Source organism: Myzus persicae, unplaced genomic scaffold (assembly GCF_001856785.1).
Source record: "Myzus persicae strain clone G006 unplaced genomic scaffold, MPER_G0061.0, whole genome shotgun sequence".
NCBI classification, from domain to species: Eukaryota; Metazoa; Arthropoda; class Insecta; order Hemiptera; family Aphididae; genus Myzus; species Myzus persicae.
In genome coordinates, this window is record NW_019101058.1 from 396987 (window position 1) to 419969 (window position 22983).

At 30.0% G+C, this 22983-nt stretch overlaps 1 protein-coding gene across 2 annotated transcripts in view; it reads left to right on the forward strand.

Annotated features, from left to right (window-relative positions):
* The first annotated feature begins 2590 nt into the window (after window positions 1–2590).
* Window positions 2591–22983, forward strand: part of LOC111027550 — a 36795-nt gene continuing 16402 nt past the window's right edge. The window contains exons 1-2 of one of the 2 annotated variants that reach the window (XM_022305953.1): window positions 2591–3826; window positions 17540–17587. In XM_022305953.1, coding sequence (XP_022161645.1) covers window positions 3265–3826; window positions 17540–17587 — 610 coding nt within the window. In that variant the 5' untranslated portion in view covers window positions 2591–3264. The remainder of the gene's footprint in view (window positions 3827–17539; window positions 17588–22983) is intronic. The other variant, XM_022305954.1, reaches the window with a different exon arrangement.

Sequence of the window (22983 nt, forward strand, 5' to 3'; positions counted from 1 at the left end):
ATTTTAAGTTGATAATTTTAATTTAAGGCCCTGTGACACTTGGTAACACAATTTTAAATTTTACTTTATGTGTACCTACACTTGTATGTGCTCTAAAAATATTAAGTAGCATTACAAGTCAAAGTCATGTTGATAAGTACTTTAATGAGGTATTTTTTCGATTTTGTTGAATAACTTTTTTCCATGTTAAAAAATCTTATACATAAATCCTAATATTTTCTTTGTAATTTGGAATTAAAGAAAATAATTTAAGATATAAAAATATTTAGTAATTATTGTTTTTGAGAAAGAAATCTATAATTCAGATATTGTGTTACTTTATAGTAGGTTCAAGAAATATTTATATAAATATTATAATATTAAATTGTTTACTTATAATACATGTTAATTATTAAGACTTAATAGAACATAATATCATATACTTGATTAAACATTTGAATAACTATATCGCACTACCATAATTTATGATTTTCAGTCAAAGTAAAAAATAAGGCCGCTATAATTTCTCAAATGACATAATTTTTCCCTGTTTCTTAATCATAATATCATTCAAACCTGGTTCACCGCCAACATTCTCAAATAGGTACCCCGCAAACCATCCAAGCGCTTCGTTCCAATAAAACCTTTTACCTATCAATCTCTGCTCCATGACACAGATAATATTATTGCCTTTGCAGACTTAGCACTGTATATATAACATACAGCATACTTGCCAATGAACCAGAAATACGCATAAAGCTAAAATACCTACACTTAGGTCCAGAAAGTAAATTGAATGGCTCTTGACTGATTTAAATGGCAAGTACTGAACATCACTATAAAATAGAAAAAATATATTAGCCCTTCGCTCGCAATATGTTTTAAAATGATTGGTCCAGACTAGCTTTAGGTCCAGTCTTGTATATATCCTAAGCACAGTTAAACAATTTTAAATTGTATATCAATAAAATCGTTTTACTTTGGTTATAGTTATTAGTTTTAATACTTTGAAGTATTTTACTACATATGATTTATACTTCATTTTCATAACGTAAATATATGCATAAATATTTAAAATTATTGTGTTTAAAATTTAAATATTTCTTTCGATATACTTTTAAATTCAGAATAAATCACCATACATTTATTATTTATTATTATTGTTAATAAAACCGTTGATTATTGATTACTTTCCGTGAACTTTTTCATCATTATTTTTTTCATTACCTACTTTGAAGTTTGATTTTCTTTTCATCCTTATTAATAATATTAATCAACGCTTTTTTGTTTTGTTTAAGGTCATTAATAAATAATGTTGTTAGTTTTAAAACATAAACTCAGGATCTAAAAATGACTTGGTTATAACTCTCAGCTTTTAAATCATTAAATCAATTCGTTATAGTTTTGGGACGTGCATAATAATATATATCTACGAAGTTTCTTCTTTTTTATAATAAATGAAAATAAAATATTTTTAAATTGTCAAACAATACACTTATAAATATAATTCAGGTTATGTACATGTAATTACAAAACAAATGTGCTCATTTTAATTCAAGTTTAATTAAATATAATTTAAGCTATTTGTATACAAATTACCCCCACAAAATTAATTGGATGGTTGTACTTTTAATTTTATTACTTAAGTACCGACATTATACAAAAAATCAGATGTATTTTGTTATTATTTTTAAGCTTAAGTACCTCTAAAAGTATTAAATAAGAAAAAAATAGGAAAAGTAAAAGGATTTTTAAGTAATTTCACGTATTTTAAAAATAATATTTTTTGCCAAAAATGAAGGTGTATCCTCAAAAATAGGGAATACGTTCAGCCATAATACGTAGGTACACGTTAACGTTGAGCTGATTGCTCGACATCAATCACATTTGCTGGGTGCAGATATCAATGACAATAAACGATAGGGTACTTCAAAAGATAAAAAAAAAAATAATAATGGCAACAATCTAATAGGTAATAATAAAAAAAAAATGTATATATATATGTGTGTCTATGTACTATTCAGTGCGAAATTGATTCTAGGGTATTATTAGGTACCCACGGCGAGTTTGTATAATATCACACTGTGTGTTTATAAGTATTTTGAGACGGTCCATTCGATATAAATCCAATTAACTATAGCTTGTTAATTAACTTAAATTAACCCCGGTGATTAACAGTGTTGTCACGATACACCCACGGGCTTTTCTCGTCGGGCCTAATGTAGATAGTTCGTCGTTCGCACGCTCACCGTATCATCCACGGCTTGCAGAAAGGGTGCCGGCCGAGGAAACAGAACACAGGGCGAGAGAGAGAAAGTGAGAGATATGGACGAGTGTGTGCGTGTGCGTGTGTACGTGTGCGTGTGAGGGTGAGCGGGCGAGCGAGAGAGAAAGCGAGCGAACGAGAACGGAGAAAAGGAAAAAAAAAAATATATATACATATCTCCCACACGGATGACCCATTTCCTCACCCCGTGCGCTGCGCGCGCACACTGAAGCCGGGCAATTTTAAGGGATGTCGCATGCGAGTAGGGTGTGTGGGTGTGTGGGCCAGCGGCCTGCCGGCAACATGGGGCAACACACACGCAGAGTCGTCGTTCCTTCAGTCCGACACATTCCAAACGAGCCGGCAGACGCGTCATGCCAACGACCGCGAGCGCTCCGGAGGACATCTGTTGAAACCATCGTATACCCGCGATTTTACGAGTACAATTTTTTTTCTCTCTCCGCAGATTCTCTGTCCCCTCTATATCTCTTTATCTCTCTCTTTCTCGCTTCACCGTCGTTGGATTTTTTTTTACTATTGCCATTATCGTTATTAGTATCATTTCTTTTTCTCACGCTTTGGGCGCAAGTCACCCGCTCACCATCACGAGAAGAAATCCCATCGCAGCGTAGGTTCCTAATCTGCCGTTATTTACACGCTATAGCGAATAGGTATTCAAAAAGAGCACTTTCACTCGCCCCAGCACTCACGTATCCCTCTGCCGCCGCCGCTGCCACCCCGAAACTATAGTAACATCAACGCCACTGCGACTATTGCAGCATTGACACACCGCTGCGCGCGGCCACTCGGCGACAGCGGCGGCAGTGGCGGTGGCAGCCGGCAGTCAGTCAGCCAGACAGTCAGTCGTTCACACCGCGGGCCACGTAACCGTCGTGCTCCGCGACCAGTCTCCCACAACGGCGTATAAAATCTCACGTAAACGCCGTCCGGTCACAGCCGCCGCCGTCGCCGCCGCGATCTTCGGATCGCCGTCCCGCGGTCATAACAGCGGTCGCGACATGCTGCTAAACCGAAGATTGCGGCTGGGCGGCGGCCTGTTGGCGCTGGGCGTCGTGGCGCTATTCGCGGCACACCCGTCGCCGGTCAGGGGCGGTAGCTCGCACAACCTGGAGAGCCACCAGTACAAGGACTCCAGGAAGTGTCTGTTGCAGCTGACGGCCAGGACGTTGGGTTGTGGCGGTGGCGGCGGCGGCGGCGGCGTCAAGCGGACGATCGTGACGACCGTCAAACGTCGGCCGGACAAGCGCCAACGTGGTGGCAGCGATGACGACGACAACGATTTGGATCAGAACAATAATAGTTTCGATTACAATTACGACGACGACGGAGGTGGCGGCGGCGACGGTGGCGACGGTGCCGACTCCCGACAGACGTTTTACGAACCGCCTCTGATCACCGACCCGAGGGACAGGATGTTGCCCGTCATCTACAGCCCGAGGCCCATGTACGCGCCGCCACGCCATCAGCAGCAACAGCCGCAGCAACCGCAGCAGCCGTACAACAGGTACGACGACCAAGGCGTCGCCCCGATCAGCCCGTTCGAGGTGCCCATCATCATCGGTGAGTGTGTACGGCACGGACACGTGCGCTTCCGGTTCGAGCGCAGGACGAGCGCTCGCTTGGAAGCGTTTTTTTGCAGCGTTCGTTTTTATCCGCATATTACCCGCGCCAACCTTTACCACCGTCCAAGCGTTTACCAACCCACCTTTCGTTTCAGTTTTTGGCGCCAAACGTACGTGGCTTTTGCAAACGGCCAAAGTGTGGTTTGCAGTACATCTGTTCCAGGCGAATCAATCTTGGGAAAGTAAATTTGGGGGGGGGGTGTTAACTACCTATAATAACTCTATGGGCCTGGTGATGATTTAATTGGTAACATTTTGGCGCCAGCAATACTGAAACGACTCACATGAATTTTACACAACTATAATACCTAAATGCATACATTATATATAACATAATAATAAGCTATTAACTGGGTAGGTAAAGTATTAGCCAATACACGAAATCGACATGAACAGTTTATTTATATATGAGAATAATGTGATATTTTAGGATGGCCAGGACAGCGTCGTGTTGTTAAATTTAATGTTCCCTCGAAGCCAATACATCGAAATTAAAAATTAAAATACATGAATGTGCAAATTAAGTGACAGAATTAAATTTGAATTTTAAATTGGTAAAATGTAATGGTATTTACTTTCTCGAGAAATGTGACGATAGAAAAAAGATGGGTACTTTTTTTCTCGTACCTGTTGCTCGAGTAATATCAAAAACCAACAACGTCAAAACAACGACAATATTATTATAACCGTTATAACCACACTAATTTAAATTGAATATATTTTATAATAATCCTCAAGAATTTGCGTCTTTTCATTTATCGACGCAACAATTTATACTGTCTACTGTCTTATGCCTGTCAGAATAAAAAAATGTTCATTTATCACCAATAACGACGTAAAATAATTTACCAAGAAAATCCTTTTGTAATATTATACTAAAACGTTTTTCTGTCGTATTTGATATGATTTAATTATTTTTATATTTCATATTTGAAATGTTGTCCCAATATAAATATATAATATTAGACATTCATATACTATTGTTATAATAACAAAAGTAATTTACACAAATAAATTAAGTACAATATTCAGTTTTCATACAATGCTTGTAAAAAATAAACGAATTCACACAACCCTTATGCGAGTGAAACAAAATATATCCAAGATAATAATTTATATAGATTGTCACATATCCAAAAATGTTGAAATTGAATTGTATAAATATTTTAAACCCAACATGGTTGAATCGTATTGAAATATTTATTTAAAACGTCATGCACATTGAACCGTTTGACATTTGTTTATTCTAATAATATTGAATGTTGAACTGTATTACCTACCTAGTGGAAAAAATAAAATCACAAGCTGATTTTCAGATTTTTCCTCAACAATAGCGTACGTAAAGATCAACTTAACTGTCTTAGCTGTATTCAAATAAATTATCTTGTAACCTACTAAATAAAAAAAATATCTGCAAAAATTGGAAAATTCAAAATTCAATATAATTTAATTTTGATGTTTCTCGTGTGGGAAATTACAAACAAAATAGATTTTGTTGAAAATTGAAATCAAGTATTCCGCAAATTCAATTCAAATAATAATGTTAAATTTTAAAATTATCTTTCTAAGGTGTAATACATTAGTGAATACCGCCACCAAAAAAAGTTTTTAGATAAATATCCCAGGGTTCTTCTAACGAAGAGTACAAAAATCTAAATTTGTATTTTTTATATTTGATTTTAAGTGCATTGAGGAATAAAATTGTTTAACAATAATATTTTTTTTCTATAGATACTTTTTAAGGTAGTAAAAAAGGGGAGAATCAGTAGATAAGCTAAGGGGCTAGAGAGAAAACTTTGCATTCTCTGGACAATATTTAGCCCTCACCCCGCTCCCCCTCGAAAAAAAAGTAGACCGTGAAAAATTTTTCTTGTTATTTTCAAGTTACATGCAATTCAATTTATATTAAAAGTCAATGACAAAAAAAAAACAGTTAGATTATATACAGTGTCGGAAGTAATGAATTTTTGGATAGACAATTTCTACGATTGGCTTACTTGGCTCACCACGTTAGTGTCACGAACATAAAAACCAAACAGTAATTAATCACTCCTCCCAAAATCAAAAATATCTAATGTTATGTGGTATTGAACTCCCAATGGGTTATTTTAAGTTGACAGCCTTAGTAAGGGCTGCATCCCCTCCCCCTAATAATTTTAACCCTGGTTGCACTTATGTGTAGAACCCGATTGCATACTAGATCGAGTTTTGGGAGTACTATTACGTATATCTGTCGTATAACAAATGAATCTCTTAAATATGAAATTATTGTTTACTAAGTTGGCACTAAGTAGGCTCCTACGTTATCAGCGTTATAATTAATAATTACAAAAATAATTACTAATTATACAATTACATGATCGAGTTAAATGTTTTTAGTCGTCTTAAAACAAAAATCCAACAGTGTTGTAGAGGAAAAAATAAATTAATTTTACTCATTAATCAATCTCATAATACTTTAATTAACATCATTATTAAAATAATTAAAATGTGGAAAACGGTTAAGTATTGAATATAATAATATGCAGTGGCTTAGTCAGGGTGGGTGTAGAATTTTCCTCCTTATAAATGTATTATTTACAATTTACATACAAAAACTGTAAATCTTGGTTTAATTTATACTTAACCCTCCCTCCCATTTCATAATCATGACTACGCTGATAATATGGTTAGCTAAACTCGTTAAAAAAATACATTGTTCGGTTTAAATTTTAAAATAAATATTTTTCTTGGAATATATCTAGCCAATTAAAGACAAAAACATACAAATATTTATATGAATTTTACATTAAGTATATTATATTGATTGAAAATGTATAATTCCGTTTATCTTGACATTAAACACATTTTTTATCATTGTTTAAACTTTGATCTCCATAAATATTAATATCATTACATGCGTGTTGTGATAAGTGACCTGTATGCAATTAACTGATGTACATTTTGTATAAGAATCCCGGACCGTCCGTTGTCTAATATATTTCATTTATCTTTTTAGTTAAATAAAACTGTTAAATTCGTACGATTTGACAACAACCCTTTATAATAAAATTAATTTAACGAACGGAATCGTGATATATAAAAGGTACCACAGATAAGCACTGTACGCTACCGAATTCCACCCCAAAGGTCAAAAATATTTATGTATACCTATTATATTTTGGACATTTTATCTTAATGGTACTCAAAACAGATCTTTTTTAGATTATCTAAATAGTTTTTCTAAGCGTGAGGAAAAACTATTATGTTGGAAGGCAAAATACGAAAAAACGTTAAATATTCCTAACTCCTAAGTAACTACTGTGGTTCTAATCAGAATCGTTTTTCAAAAACAGTTATTTATCATTAAACGGCATTAAAACCCATTGGCCATTATTCTGCAGGGTCAACGTAAACTGTGAGAAAAAAAGACAAATTTCTAACAATAGTATTTATAACCTATATCCTGTCTAGCTTATTTTTTTAAGCTCAATTTACTAGTTAAATTAATTGATTTATTTAATTATTTTTTTTATTTTATCAATTTGGTTAGAATTTGTTTTATATTATAAACAAATGTCATTCACTGAATTTTAATTAATGTCCTATATTAATTCAGCATGTAGAATCAATAATGATAGAAATTGTACACTTTCGTATTAGCTGAATCGAACGTCAATATTGTTATCTATTCAACTCCCGTATACTATTTGAACTGCTTTTATCGAAATTCAACATAATATTAAAATTCAATATATCACTTAACCTTATAAAAATATTTATACCTAATATAATAAACAAATATTATTTGTTTCATAAAAATATAAAATACATTTGAGTTGAACCTATACCTATCTGGTCTCGACTTAGTTTTGAATTCAAGTTTTCCTCTATGATGCAATTTGCTTTATTTTGTTTTCTAAATACATATAAGCGAAATAATAAATTAATATAACTCAATGACTTTTTGAAAGTTTATAATTCTTGCAAGTTATTGTTTTGTAATGTTCCACTGACATGACGATTTTCTCATATAGAAAACTAATAATTTAACTCTAAAATAATAACTGAACATATTTCATTCATCGAAAACTAAAGTTTTTATTCTGACACAAAAACTTTTTACTTTCTAAAACGTTTTATATTTTTAAAATGTATAGAATTACATGTATGGATAATTTTTTAGGGAACGTTTAGACGAGAAGCAATAGTACCTTTGCGTAGTAAATTCAAGAAAAACCTTATTTTTCTAAAACAATTCAAAAATGTCACTATTTCTTTTTTACTGCAATGACATCTAAAATATATAGTTTATTTTCTCAACACAACAATTAAACAGTCCGGCAACTATGGCCATTAGCTGTTTGTATGGGGAAACGGTGGGTTTCAGAACATGTATTATGGATGTGGCAATGATTTTGTTGCTAAAAATCCTGGGTGGTCACCCATCCGAGGACTAGCAACGTCTGTCTGTACACTCAGAATGTTTCCGCAGATTAAGCGTACGACCGCGCCTCACCAAGCAACAATACTATATTACTTACCTTTATAATCTATATAATCTTATAACCTGAATAATTTAAGCTTATTTTACTGCCGCAATAAAAATAATTTGAATAAAATAATATTAACAAACCAATATATTTTTTACGATTTTTCCATTCCTACTTTATATAACAGTAATGCTTATTTATAGTATTAGATTTACTGTTTATTAGTTATTACGCTGTTTATGATAAAAATAAAAATTTGTATTCAAATTACTTTTCATGATTAAAATGCCATTCGCCCATACAAATTTCATAAGATGTTGACTTATCTAAATGCTAAACTAATTTATTGATTATTTATTTCTATTGTACTAAAACACATACTTTAATGTATCAACTTATTATCAAAACTAAATACAACATAAGGGACAAACATATATTTTAAATTATTCAAAAGTTCACTTTAAATACTTGAGCAATTAATCATAAATCGACTATCAACTAATATAAATATTTAAGTAGATTTAACATCGATTATTTCATATTTTTTTATTCTAAATTTAATTTCATAAGCTCATGAAAAAATATCAACAACGCCATAATGGAACTTTTCTCTTTCTTTTTATAATACCTTAGGAAACAAAAAACTATAACTGACGTCACTAAAGAAAAAAATAGATGCAAAAAATTATAGTACAACTCGACACGCAGAAAAACAGTAATTATTAATTTGTGTTATGTTAAATATATTTCTCCATTTCTACATTTCTTCATTTCGTTAGGTTAGGTTTCGTTATTTTTTCCATTAGAACTCACTGTGTGTATATTTGTATACAAACAATTTAAACTCTCGTATATGCTCATATTAACATAATATTACATTTAGTGAAAATATAGATAGTTAATAATAAGTTATACTTCTGAAATCTGAACAAAGTACCCAGGTAAAGTTAAGCTTTTCTTTTAAAAATAAAATTTAATTGACTAAATTTTAATTTACAACACAAAAGAATGAACGTCACTGATAATAGAATATCATATTAATATAAATGGCTCATCGTCTGAACATGACTCATATCAAAGCATATTTATCAAAAAAAAATGTAATACACACCTTAAGTATGACACTTAATATGAAATATTAGTTTAGACTATTTCCTGATATTAATAATAGACATACTGTATTTCACGTGTCTACTTTAATATTTATTTAATAAGAATAAACGTTAAGAAATATTGTGATTACTGAGTAAATAGTATTATTAATTGTGACTAATTTATAAATAAATAATTTTATTTGGGTTGGTGCCTTATACAATTTTTGAAACAAATATTAAAATATACCAAACTATATTATACTTAGTACAATATTACTTATACTGTACATTTTTCTCAATTCTTTTTTTTAAATAAATTATTACATAATATGTATACTAATTATGCAATATAACATATTTTATAATGTAAATCTTTATAAATTTAATAAATTTATAAACATTTGGTTCTTTTATTATAAATGTATAACCACAGAACACCGGTATTTACTAAAAAACAGTAAAATGTACCCAATCTGTAGATACTAATTTTTATTATTAAAAATAAAACCATGGTCTCTTAAAATTAAAAATGTCTTTTCTTAAAAATGAGTACATTTATAAAATTATGATATTATAGAAGTACTTTATTATGAACAATTTATAATTAATTATTATCTTTGCATTTACCTAAAGTGCCACGTCTTACTCGTTTTAATATTTGAGCCATACAAAAAAAAAAATGTACATTATTAAAAAACCTAATATCTGATATAAAACATCACATACGGATACGTCATATTACGTTACGTGTATAAATTACTAATTAGATCACAATGTTTTCAAATAAATACTTTTATACGTTAGTCATTTCACTGGATTTATAATTGTATTTTAAATAAATTTACCCATCCTAAATGCACATACTACATGGTTAAACCATAAATGGAAATAACCACATTTTACTTAACTTCTATTTATTCGTTTTTTAAACACAAATAATGAACAATAATTTAAATTTATTCCAACAATAAATTACCAATAGTATTAACGAAATTAATTAAACATTTATATAATCGTAATATACCTAAATTACACAATAAATCGCAAATACGAATTTTAAATACGAACACAACATGATGCTTATAATTTGATTATTTAATATACAATTTACTAATCTAAAAGTATACGATTACAAAACTTGGAAAATATTTTTGTAAAACAAAATTTATTTCTAAATTATTTTAAAGGGCTATAAACTAGGTATTACTATTGTATCTACTATCCTATTATCACTATATAGGTACTATGATAAAATAATATTTTCTTAAAATACATTGTATTAAAACAATATCAGGAACTACTATTTTCGTGTACAACATTAAAGGTAACAATTATCCTTGCAATATTTCAATAATTTAAATCTTTAAAAAATTAGTTATTGAGTAAGTTTGCGAATTTTTAATTTATTTATTAAAAATTACAGTCTAGTAGCCCAATGGCTTTATTACGATGAAATGACATTACAATATATACAACATATAGTACAAAATATAATAATACCGGAATAAAATGTACAAAATAATATTTTTTGATTTACAATAAAGAAAAAGTTGGTTCTACGTTGGCAATAATAATTATAATGAAATAATAAATTATTTTTATATAAATATGCAATTGATCAAAGTATTATTTAATATTGAATTTTATTAGCGTTTGCACATTTCACCCTCATCTCTACTTAAATAAATTTATTTCCCTTAGTAACGATACCGTTTCCCCGTAATCAGCTACATATTGTAAAATGTATATTATGAAATAATACTGATATTAATATATTACATAAAGTACACAAACCACGATAGTTTATAATAGAATAATACAATACTTTGATATTCATCAAAGAAGTCCGAGATATTTTTAATTTATTTGAACTAAACTAAATTGTATCGAAAATAGATATTGTAATCGAATGAATATAGGTACAGTAGATTAAATTATTGACATATTCTTGAGGACCGTATTCATTTGAGAAACAAAAATCAGATACTACACTAAATTTGTAAACGGGTTTTAAAAATGATCATTCCCATCATTTTTCCTCATAAGTTTAATGTTTCAACTGTGTGTAACGGTTTTATCTCACTTGTTGCTTTGGTCCGGGTGCCGCGCTCACACAATCACACAGACATTACGCAGGCCGTTGCGTCGCGTCGAACTTCACTCGAATACTTACCACAACCACTGATCGCATTTAATTTTTCGCCAACACTCGAATAAAATTCAATTTACTTAGAAAAATATAATATCATAAACACAAGTTGCTTATCTTCTTGACGTCAACGAAGAATAATATTAATAATAACAATAATAATAATAGTGATGATGATGATGATGATGATGATGATGATATAACGACCACGGTACGATAATATAAAACCTAAAATAATATATACCTAGCCTAAACCTACCCATCATAAAAAATACGAAACCAGCGAGCTGAAGAAGAGAATTCAATCAAACCGAATCGAGGTCAACTCGCTCACCTACTATATATCATAACGACGGGGATGTTTCAATGGTGTTATATTAAATTTATATTTTATGAAACACTTACGTTTGGTATATACATATTATATTTTATATGATATTGTGTACCTATGACGTAGGTATAATATCGCATAACATGCACGCGCCGTATATAGTTGCGATTTTGTACAAAGTGCCACCAAGGGTTAAAGATTTATTAAATATTATTAATTTTCGTAATTTTTCCGAAATCGCGTAATAATATACCTACCCACGTCACTGCGCACACGCGGAAACTTAACACCCGATTTCCTCTCGTCTTCGCGGCTCGCTGTCCGTTTTTATCGTCGAAATGCATGTGAAAACTATGACGGCCATAATAATATTATAACATAAAGCGTTTGTATTGTACGCGCACCGCACACAAACACATAAAACATATTATTTACTGTTGTGTTCACGAACATAAATACTTATACGCATATTTTCAAATGGTGGTGGTGGATTGTAATATAAAACGACTTCGAGTCGGGGCGGTGGATCGATAGTCGCGGGGAGGGGTGGGCAGACTTCGGTCTCGGGCGTGCGGGAAAGACTTTGCTTTCGGTTCGTTCCCGGCAAGTACGGCGGCGGCGGCGGCAGCGGCGGCGGCGGAGGCGGCTAGCTATGGTTGTACTCTTGCGCCACCACACACAGTTCTTGGTGCTATACGCGTCGTCATGGCCGTCGCCGTCGGTTCTCGAACGAACGAGACGACGGCAGAGGGACTACTCGGCAAATAATATAATAATACAAAACGACCGGAGATAACGACAGGCAATCGAATATACAGGAATGCAGCGTGTGAGTGTGTGTGTGTGTGTGTGTGTGTGTGTGTGTGTGTGTGTGTGTGTGTGTGTGTGTGTGTGTGTGTGTGTGTGTGTGTGTGATAATTCAAAAGACGGTGACGAAAAATAAAATAAAAAATAATACAAAAATAAAAACCCGTTCCACGCCGCCAGGAAATAATTTTTTTCTATCGTCCNGTCGGTTCTCGAACGAACGAGACGACGGCAGAGGGACTACTCGGCAAATAATATAATAATACAAAACGACCGGAGATAACGACAGGCAATCGAATTGTCGGAAAAATATCCCGCCCGTAATACCACCACGTCATGTGTGTGTGTGTGTGTGTGTGTGTGTGTGTGTGTGTGTGTGTGTGTGGGTGGGTGTATGAGATATAATTCAAAAGACGGTGACGAAAAATAAAATAAAAAATAATACAAAAATAAAAACCCGTTCCACGCCGCCAGGAAATAATTTTTTTCTATCGTCCCCTCTCGCGTTCCGTTCGATATTATTTCTTCTTGTTGTTTTACGATTTTCCGGCAAACATATAACGCAATCCGCAGACACGTGAAATTTAATGCAAACGCAATATTGGACAGCGAAACGTCATTGGAAAAACAATATAACACGCCATACGAGATAGACGGATGATTCGTAAACAGATACACCGACGTATATATATACATATAAGATATCCAGTATTCGCGTATGTCCACCAGAATTTTTGACTAGACAGAATATACAATGTATAAAACCGCATAATACCACACAATGCACTCGTAATCGTTCAGATTGTAAAACGTGTAATACTATGATAATGTTTGATCCCGACTGGATTTTAAATCGTTCATAAAATAACCGTGAATAATAATATTGCGGAGTTCATCTTTCAAAATATTATATTCTGCGCTGAGTCATGACGCTGTTTCGATTTATGTTTCGCAAAACCTATATACGTTATGGGTACACGTGTGTTCCACATGCGTTTCATGCATACATACATCACGTTACATTATTCAGCTCGGCACGCTTGTTCTGTTTATTGGATCGCGTGTATAATTATGCATGTATTTTTACACGTCATTGCGAATATTTCACAATCACCCACACTGTCACGGTCTTCTAGAGACATTTGCAGAGAATAATATTACACGCGTGCGGCACGCCCAAAGTAGGTTGTAAACGGCATCAAGTCGGTTCGTAAAGAATTAGAATAATTTCTTCGAGCATTTTAAATCAAACGAAATATGTCTTGAATTTCACTAAATTCTTATAACTCCTACTTGTCGTCCTTAATCCACGGTTCAGTAAACCATGAGATACCATGCACAAAATGTTACTCAACTCTCGAGTCCACGGATACTAAAGAAACTTGGAAAAATATTAGTGTAAATACTTTGAAATAATTCCCGTAAAAAACTTTCTTCGCGTAATCCTTTACTACTCAGCTTTCCTAAAACACTTTTAAATAATCCTTTTTGAAGATTAAATGAAACAAGAAATTATCATAATATTAAATTCAGCAGTTCATACAATATTAATAAAGTTCTTCATTAAGTTAATAATGATAAGATATATTTCTCTTCGCAATTATATAAGTTTTTATATATTGTACAACAGTTTTAAGTTTTTCTGGTGATCTTCGTGTTCATTTAAAAAATCAATAATTTAATGAACCCACTCACTCCTTGAAAATGTATCCAATGTGCAGCATTTAAAAAATATAAATATTAAAAGTACTGAACAAAAACATTTCTTATTTTCATAAAAAGTATTGTTCTCAATTAAATATTTAAATATTTTATATTTGGGAGTTCTATAAAAAGATTCATACAAAAGCAGTTTCTCATAGTCCGTTACATTTTTTTTCGCTGAAGCATCCTCTTCACTTAATCGCCACCTCTGTTTGTGTTTCGTATTTTTGTGAATGAATGCGTCAATAATATCGTCAATGGAGATTCATCCAAAAATAGAATTGTATCGTTATCAGAATTTTGCATAATATTACAAGCAACATTTGTCCTCTTGATCAATACTATTCGTTTGTTTTCAATATCATTTTTTTTTTTGTAGACAGTTAAATAACCTAAATCATTACAATATACCATTTTCCTAAGTAATATGCAATTGACACTAACACAAATCACGGTTATACAACTATGAAAAACTCTAAACTACACTTAAGCCATTAAAATATAAATAGTTATAATTTGAGCAATTTTTCTACATTTTTTTTAGTACAAATTAGATGGACACATATACTAATTAACAATAACAAAAAATTTATTTAGATTATGGAATGGGATGATGAACATCAAAAATTTATAATTTAACAAATGGCTAATAATAATTAAATAATAACTAATGATCGTGGTACGTGGTATTTCCGCTGTATAAATATATGATATATTTATTATTTGTTTTACATTATTGATTTATTGAAAAAAATATCTAAAACCAGTGATAATGTCGCTATGAGAGTTCCAAAAAAATTAATAACGTTCAAAATAAAATCTGTGTCATCGGTAATACATAAAAATGAATTAACTGTATCATTTAATAAATCGAAGCATGGGTTAGTAAAGGGTTGGGTTAATGGTGACTGTGCAAATCGATAGTAATTTATTAACTGCGAAACAATAAGTTTTTATAACAAAAGAACGTATTATTTAACAAAAAGTTAATGCATTTTCGTGTGGATAAAAATATTTTTTCTTACACTTGAAAATAGAAATTCTTGTTAATCGACTAAACAATATACTAAAAAAATGAAAACGTCGAAATAGAAAAATGTCACTGCCGTATAATCGTAATATAATACATAAAAATGAACGTCCATGAATAATATTTAAAAATGAATTATAGTATTGTATTAACCTATTATGGATGTCAGTAATTTATAATACAAAACAAATTCCGTAACACCTATGTATCAATATTGCATAAACAATACGCCGTCTCATTGATTTTCATTACGGTGACATTTCTCTTTGACTTATAGATCAGTAAATGTTATCGCTCAGTTGTTAAACACTCTATATTAACTAAAATTTACAATTTAATATTTTATTATAATTAAGGTCTGATTTATTTAAGTACAAAGTTTCACACCATGTGTGTACCTGTCGAAACGTGTTTGCCTTCTGAACTTAACAAATTATTAATACGGTATAATAGGAATCTATTTTAAATGTTTTATAATATAAATAAAATTATAAGATATTGATGAACGAATACTATACAGTTGTGTATAATATCATGGAGAATGCGATAATTATATTCATTTATTGTGTGAATGTCCATTATTATAGTCATGAAAGAAACAATTTCACCATGCGTGGAAAAATATAACATATTCATTTCGTAAAACGTTTTCCATGTCGTACTCGTACATACATTTTTGGCGTATACAAATTAATGTTAATTTTACGAAATGGACTAAAATTATCATCCACATTATATTAGGAAAAAAAACGGGAAAATCGATCTGCCGTTTGTGTTGACGTTGAGTAGTTGAGTGTACCCCACCATTGAGAATAGGTCACCATAATCGAAGTATGAAATTTAAATTAAATTTTAAACCATTTCATACGGAATACGATTCTGAACAAGTGAGCAGATACAGTTTTCAGCATTTATTTCTGAGGATATTTTATAATATATTTATAATGCTATTTATAATTTATTTTGTTGAACTGATTTTTTCCAAATACAAGTAGTATATCGTATCATATTTTACAATTATTAGTTTACTATTATTTCATATAGTAATTATAGCTCTAGGTACCAATAAAGTCGTGAAAATTCAATAATTCCACAATAATTGCATAAAACAATTAATATATACATATAGAAACCTTTATTTCGTCTTACAATCCACACAATCTTAAGTAGAAAAATATTAGTGGCTTATAGCATGAGTGATTTTAAAAAGAAGTAGCCCACTGTCAACATTTACAGGAATTTTTGCTCGTGTGCGATCGCGGTTAATTAATTTTAATGGTTTAGGTTTTAGGATATCATTGGCACTTCATTTGTTGAAGGATACGAAGTGGATTAAGAGTGGTTATAAGCTATTTTTTTGGTGGTGCTCCTAATAACTATGATTAAAAAAAAATCAAAGGCATGTCAGGGAATTTGATCCCTGTTATAAATCGGTTCGGGATTAAAATAAGATTTGAAGAGGTTTAATCATATCGGTGTTGTGTGGATGTATGGTTATTAGCAGAAGCTTGTGAGTAAAAGTGAAAGGTTCTGCTGTTCAGGTATATGAGTTGGTTGAGGAAGTTTCTGGTGAAGCAGTTTGTGCAACTGAAAATTTACATTTTGGGGATGTGGTTTTTTTTTAGGTTTGATGATGATATTGGAGGTCTTTGTGAGAGTTGGTAGCCTATACAACTAGCCAAGTAATTTCCCTTACATAAAGCTGGAGCTTCTAATTTTAAACAAGTAGTTGGTATATAGTTTTCTTACCCATCTTAGTGTTAGATAGAAACTAACTTTTAATTTAAAAATGTAACACATTTTCATACTAACGATTATCGATATATTATAATATATAATAAGATTAAATATAAAATAAGTATAAAATATTATATTTTAGTGATGAAACATAGAAGTTACTAATTATGTTAAGACTTTAAAACACAAAAAATAAAGTATCTAATGTATGCGCTAAATTAATAATGAAATCAAATATTTATTTGGTTTTAAACTAAGAATAAAAATTCTAGTAAATATGTTTTTAAACGATTTAGTGATTTTAATTGTACTATATAATGTTTCTAGGTAGTTATCAAAACGTCGACGTAAAATTGAATCAAGAAATGATCCCAGGTAATCGGTTTGAATGTTTAGGCTAACTAGTGATGTAAACATATTATGACCTTGTACATAATCCTTTGTAAAAATACACTAGATGAGAACCGTTTTTAAACGTAGTTCTGGTTTTAATTGATTATTTTATGTTAGTAGAGCGACTTGTGCTCTTTAGAATGACAATGTTCTGAATGAAAGCATGCCGATTTTTCATATTCCAACTTGCATACTAAACAAATAACTTGTACTTTGATATTTTATGATTTTTTTAGGGCCTATTCATAAAAAAAATGTTATGATTTAATTTTAGTTTATATTTACAGGTTAAGCTAAAAAACAATATTAGCATTAAATTTTCAAATAACGATTGATGATTTAAACAAATATTAACCATCATTCAAATAAAAAACCTCAAATGTATTGTCTTAAGCTAAAAATCTACATTGGACAATTATTTTCACAAATGTACATTTGATACTTATAATGATATATATTAAATCTATACTTTTAATGTATACATTTTATTTTTGATACAGTAACTAATTACAGTTATAACTTATAAGTATTCAACGTTTGGATGCTAGGAGAAGTGGAACGTCAATTTTGGAGCGTGGCTCATTTAAATTTTAAATATTTATAAGTTACAACTTTATAAGTGTTATAATTAATTAACTACCCGTTACAAAATTCTAGTTTTGTACATGATAATTCAAAAAAAAAAAATTCTTAAATATTATAATTGTTTTCAAAAATGTTGCTTCGTAATTATTCGAAATAAATAATAATATAAAAAAAAATTTCCAAAAAAGTGTAATCTTTTCCATAATAATAGTATAGTTTTATTAGTCAAAAAAGTCTCAAATGAAAGTCTCAGATAAAGCCTTATAAGTAAATTAAGGATTAATTAGTTAACATTCTGACATTAAATGAAAACTATGAAATAATTTAAGATATTTATTTGTAGAATCTAGTAGATTAAAAGTTTTTTTTAAAAATGTGCATAATTTACCATAGTTAAAATGTTAAAACAACGTCTATTTTTAGTCTTCATGTTTATAAGTGGCCAATTATACCCGTGTTACAATTATAATAATGATTCATCATTCATAATTAACATAAAATTCAAATTACAACAAACTTATTATTTTATTTTATTTTATAATTATAAAAACCAACACCTGTTGAATATATTTTGTCCCAATTTAAATCTTGTTTTCATTAAATTTAAAATTGATTTTTAGCCCATACTTTATCATAATTTTTTTAATAACATTTAAACATTTGAAATATTATTATGAGCTCATTTTGTAGACAAATATTTAATATTGAGACATATTTATATTTCATTTTATTGAACTATATTACAAAATTCTCAAAAGCATGATTAAAATATTAATTCATCAAATATCAATATAAACTTGTTTTAAGTATAGAGTTTAGACGCATAGCCAATGGATGAAGTTTAATTCATTTGTTGGCTATTGAAAATAAATATTTATAGTTTAAAGTAGATTAACCCAGTTACATCCAAAATAAACTAAAACTCTCTCTACTTCAATATTTTTTCTTTATGGCATCATAAAGTATTTATAGTAGACAAATTTTCGTTTCACAAAATATCCATATAACGGTGTTTATTAGTTTTTATATTTTTCGAACTTAAGTTAATACTTTTTGAGGTATATAATATCTCAATAAACTATAATATTAAATTTGATGGAATAACTATAATTTGTGTTTACTATTTTGTCAATGCTTTATACCTACCTAATAGTACTTATTTCAACTATAAATTTTTTTCAATAACCATTTATTTAATCAACAATATTCGGTAAAAGGTTTAGGTTTATTATTTTCAAAAGAGATAAATTTTAACTTCTATAGACTATAAGTAAAGTACTTAATTTTAAAATATTCTGTTGTTGTCTAGTGAGAAAATTAAAAATTAAAATCCAAGAAAACTTGTCTAGCACCAGTGCGCCACACAATAAAATATTTATAAGTTTATAACAATTAATAGCTTTAAAGGTTTGTAGAGATGAATGAGTTCTAAGAAGAGTATTTGAAAAAACTACAAACAAAACATTAAGTTCCCCGTAACAAATAAAGACCATTCAAATATTTATGTTTCCACTCATTCACAAACCATAAAATAACAAACAAACAAACAATTAAAATGTTTTGGTTTTTACTTCCGTCCTATACAAGTACATATAAATATAATTTCGTTTATCATATGTTTATGATTGTTGCTTGTGATTTAATAGCTTTTGTATGTCAACAAAAGAAGGTACATTACTACATTAGTCAATAATAGCTATACGACGTATGCGTAGAAGCAGAATGAGTAAACTACTAGGCTTGAATACCGTACGGTATAAATATAATAAAATTAAAATCATTCTTTCTGAGTAAACCTATGGAGTTATCCGCTTATGGGTGGGTTGCGACATACTGTTTAATAATATAATCAACTGAAATATCCCAGCTACGTTTATACGTATATAGTGTATACGTATAAATACAACGTCAAACAAAATATTTAGGTATGGTATTATTTTTTTTATAAAATTCCCTCGAGAGCTTATAGCTGTATATCCTACTTATATTGACCTATCCTAATAATATCTTTCTTTAATTCAAAATAGGCTATAATAAATCACGGAAATTCAACGACAAAAATACCACGGTGGTAGTGGGGAGAGGAGAAATAAGTGAAGCCAAAAATGTTGCACAACAACAGTATATTTCCGATAACCTACCCTTATAATAGATGTTATATAAACTAATTTTTGACCAACTATTTATAACCTGCTGTTTAACCCTTGAACAGGTAGTAGTAACGCTCATAAGTTATTCATGCGAAGCCTTTAAATTCTTTTTTCATTATATTTTTACCCCTGAAAACTAGTTTTTCATCAAATATAACAACATGACCCTTTTGGAATGACATAATTACTACTGCCGTTATGGACAATGGACTTAACATTTATTATCAACTATGTCAATGCAAACACTTTGCTAATTGCAATTACATGTGGTTAATAATGTGATCAACACTTATAAAATTCAGAAATTAGCATGACTTTGGCATATTTTGGTTTTTACAACTAAAATAAATTTATTGAATATAATTTTAGTCATTTTGCTGAAAATTTTGTCGTCTACCTATTCAGTGCGGGTCCTTCGGCAAGGCCCGTATGTTTGTTTCATACTTTCATTGTTTGTGTTTGTTTAAAAATAATAAAAGTAATTTTAAATAGTGTGAATTGTTAATTGTCATCTCAATTTTGTGTACCATTCGAAAGATAGGTATACGACAATTCCAACAAATTACCTTATCAAATATATTTTGTATTAATAAAATTTTTTTTTTTTTAATTTCAAGGAGAGAGCCCTCGGAGACATAGGCCATTGGGTTTTTGTGTTGTATAAGTTTGTATTGTAGGTTTTTGGAACGGTAGGGGGGAACACGTGTGTGTTTGATTTGGCAGAATTTCGAATGGGGCACCCGTAGGTTTCTGCCATGCCCCGGGGGTGGGGGATGGCAGCACTTGTTCTCCGGTCACCGCGACTTGTCCGGAGAAAAATGCCGCCCGGTGGCCGAGGATCGAACCGCGACCGGCTGCGTCGCAGCGGACGCGTCAGACCACTCGGTAACCTCGTCCCCTATTAATAAAATTATATCATTATTAAAACAAGAACTTACAATTTGAGTTATCAATTTATCATATAAGATATATTTAACGAACATTTAAAAATATAAATATTTATGTTTTTTTCATTATTAATATTAATGGTATAAACTGTAAAGTATATACCATTAATAATAAAAAAATGATAATGATAATTGAATTTGTTTTTATTGTTGTTATTACTAAAATCCAATAATTTTTGTTCAATCACTTAATTCAGCAAATAAAAAAAATCACTTCCTGTATAATTGCATCATTGCAAAAAGTAATAGGCATTAGGCACTCACACATTGTTGTTGATTTGATCTAATTCATTACTATATTTAAATATATGGTAATTTTATTTCAGCAATGCACAATTTATTATAAGAATGAATAAGTAATAAGCAGAACAATAAAATATTTTTACACCAATGATAGCTATATTTCAAATGTGATTAAATATTGAATATTCTAAATGAAATTAGTACGATTACCATATTATATTATACTATTACCAAAGTTCTTTAAGAAGTATATTGATTTCAATAAAGATTTTTTTGAAAGGACATTAGAGTAACAAATAAAATATAGATAAGTAGATTATATAATAATTTCATACTATTCTATGATCTACTTATAAGTTATATAATTAATATTCTCAAAAAAATATTATGTATAGGTGTATATCAAATGTATCATACATTTTCAAAGATTCAACTACCCACATACCTGAACATAAAATGTAAATTAGGTACAATAAATATATGACATGCAAAAATAATTTTAATGGTTACCCATTCTTACAAGTTACAATGTTTTCTCGAAACAAATAAAAATTATAACCTATAGTAGTTATTGTAGTTTTCCTTCAAACATTATTGATAAACTAAAGATACATATGTGCTTACATAATTTAAGTATTTTTTTTGAAAAATTTAAAGCTATACTGGAATATATTTTTAAGCTATAATTAACAGTGTCAATATAAGATGTTATACTTTGTCAAGTGACGATATTTCGAATAAACAACATTGGAGTACTATTCATTTTTAAATAAAATTACAAAATAACAATTTTAATCAAATAAGAAAATTGTATTAAAAACTTTTATTTTAAAGTATAAATAATTTTAAAAAAATACCGTTTAAATTAGTATTGATAACAAACTTTAAAATGTTTCCACTTTAAATAATATGATTATAGCTAATAATAAAGTACACAGTTAACGCTTTATATATAATATTATTTTCATTCCAATGTTAATACTCTATCGAAAAGGAATCAACATTTAAGAACATATTAGATATTTATCATACTATTAAAAATATATTAAAAATAAATTTCTAGTGCTACATATTCAAAATAATATGGTACGAATAATAACATCAAGCACATTGAAAATTGTAAATAATATAATTGACCTAATAGCATAACGTATGTCTGCATTATTACTAAAAATATTTACAATAAAGACCGTAAATAATGAGTAAATTTCCTGATGAAAGAAATCATATAAATATAGAATTGAACACTGGGGAGGGGTACCGTTCACTAGCAGAACCTAAATTTGGTTTTGAATTACTTTTTGAATTTTATTTTCTGGTATTGATTCCCTGTATATTAAAACGCGATGTTAATTTTTTTTTACCGTTTAGTAATTATTAAAGGCAATTTTGTGTTAAGTCATCAATTCTGTGTTTAATAATAATGTCAATAAAAGAAATATTATGGTATTTC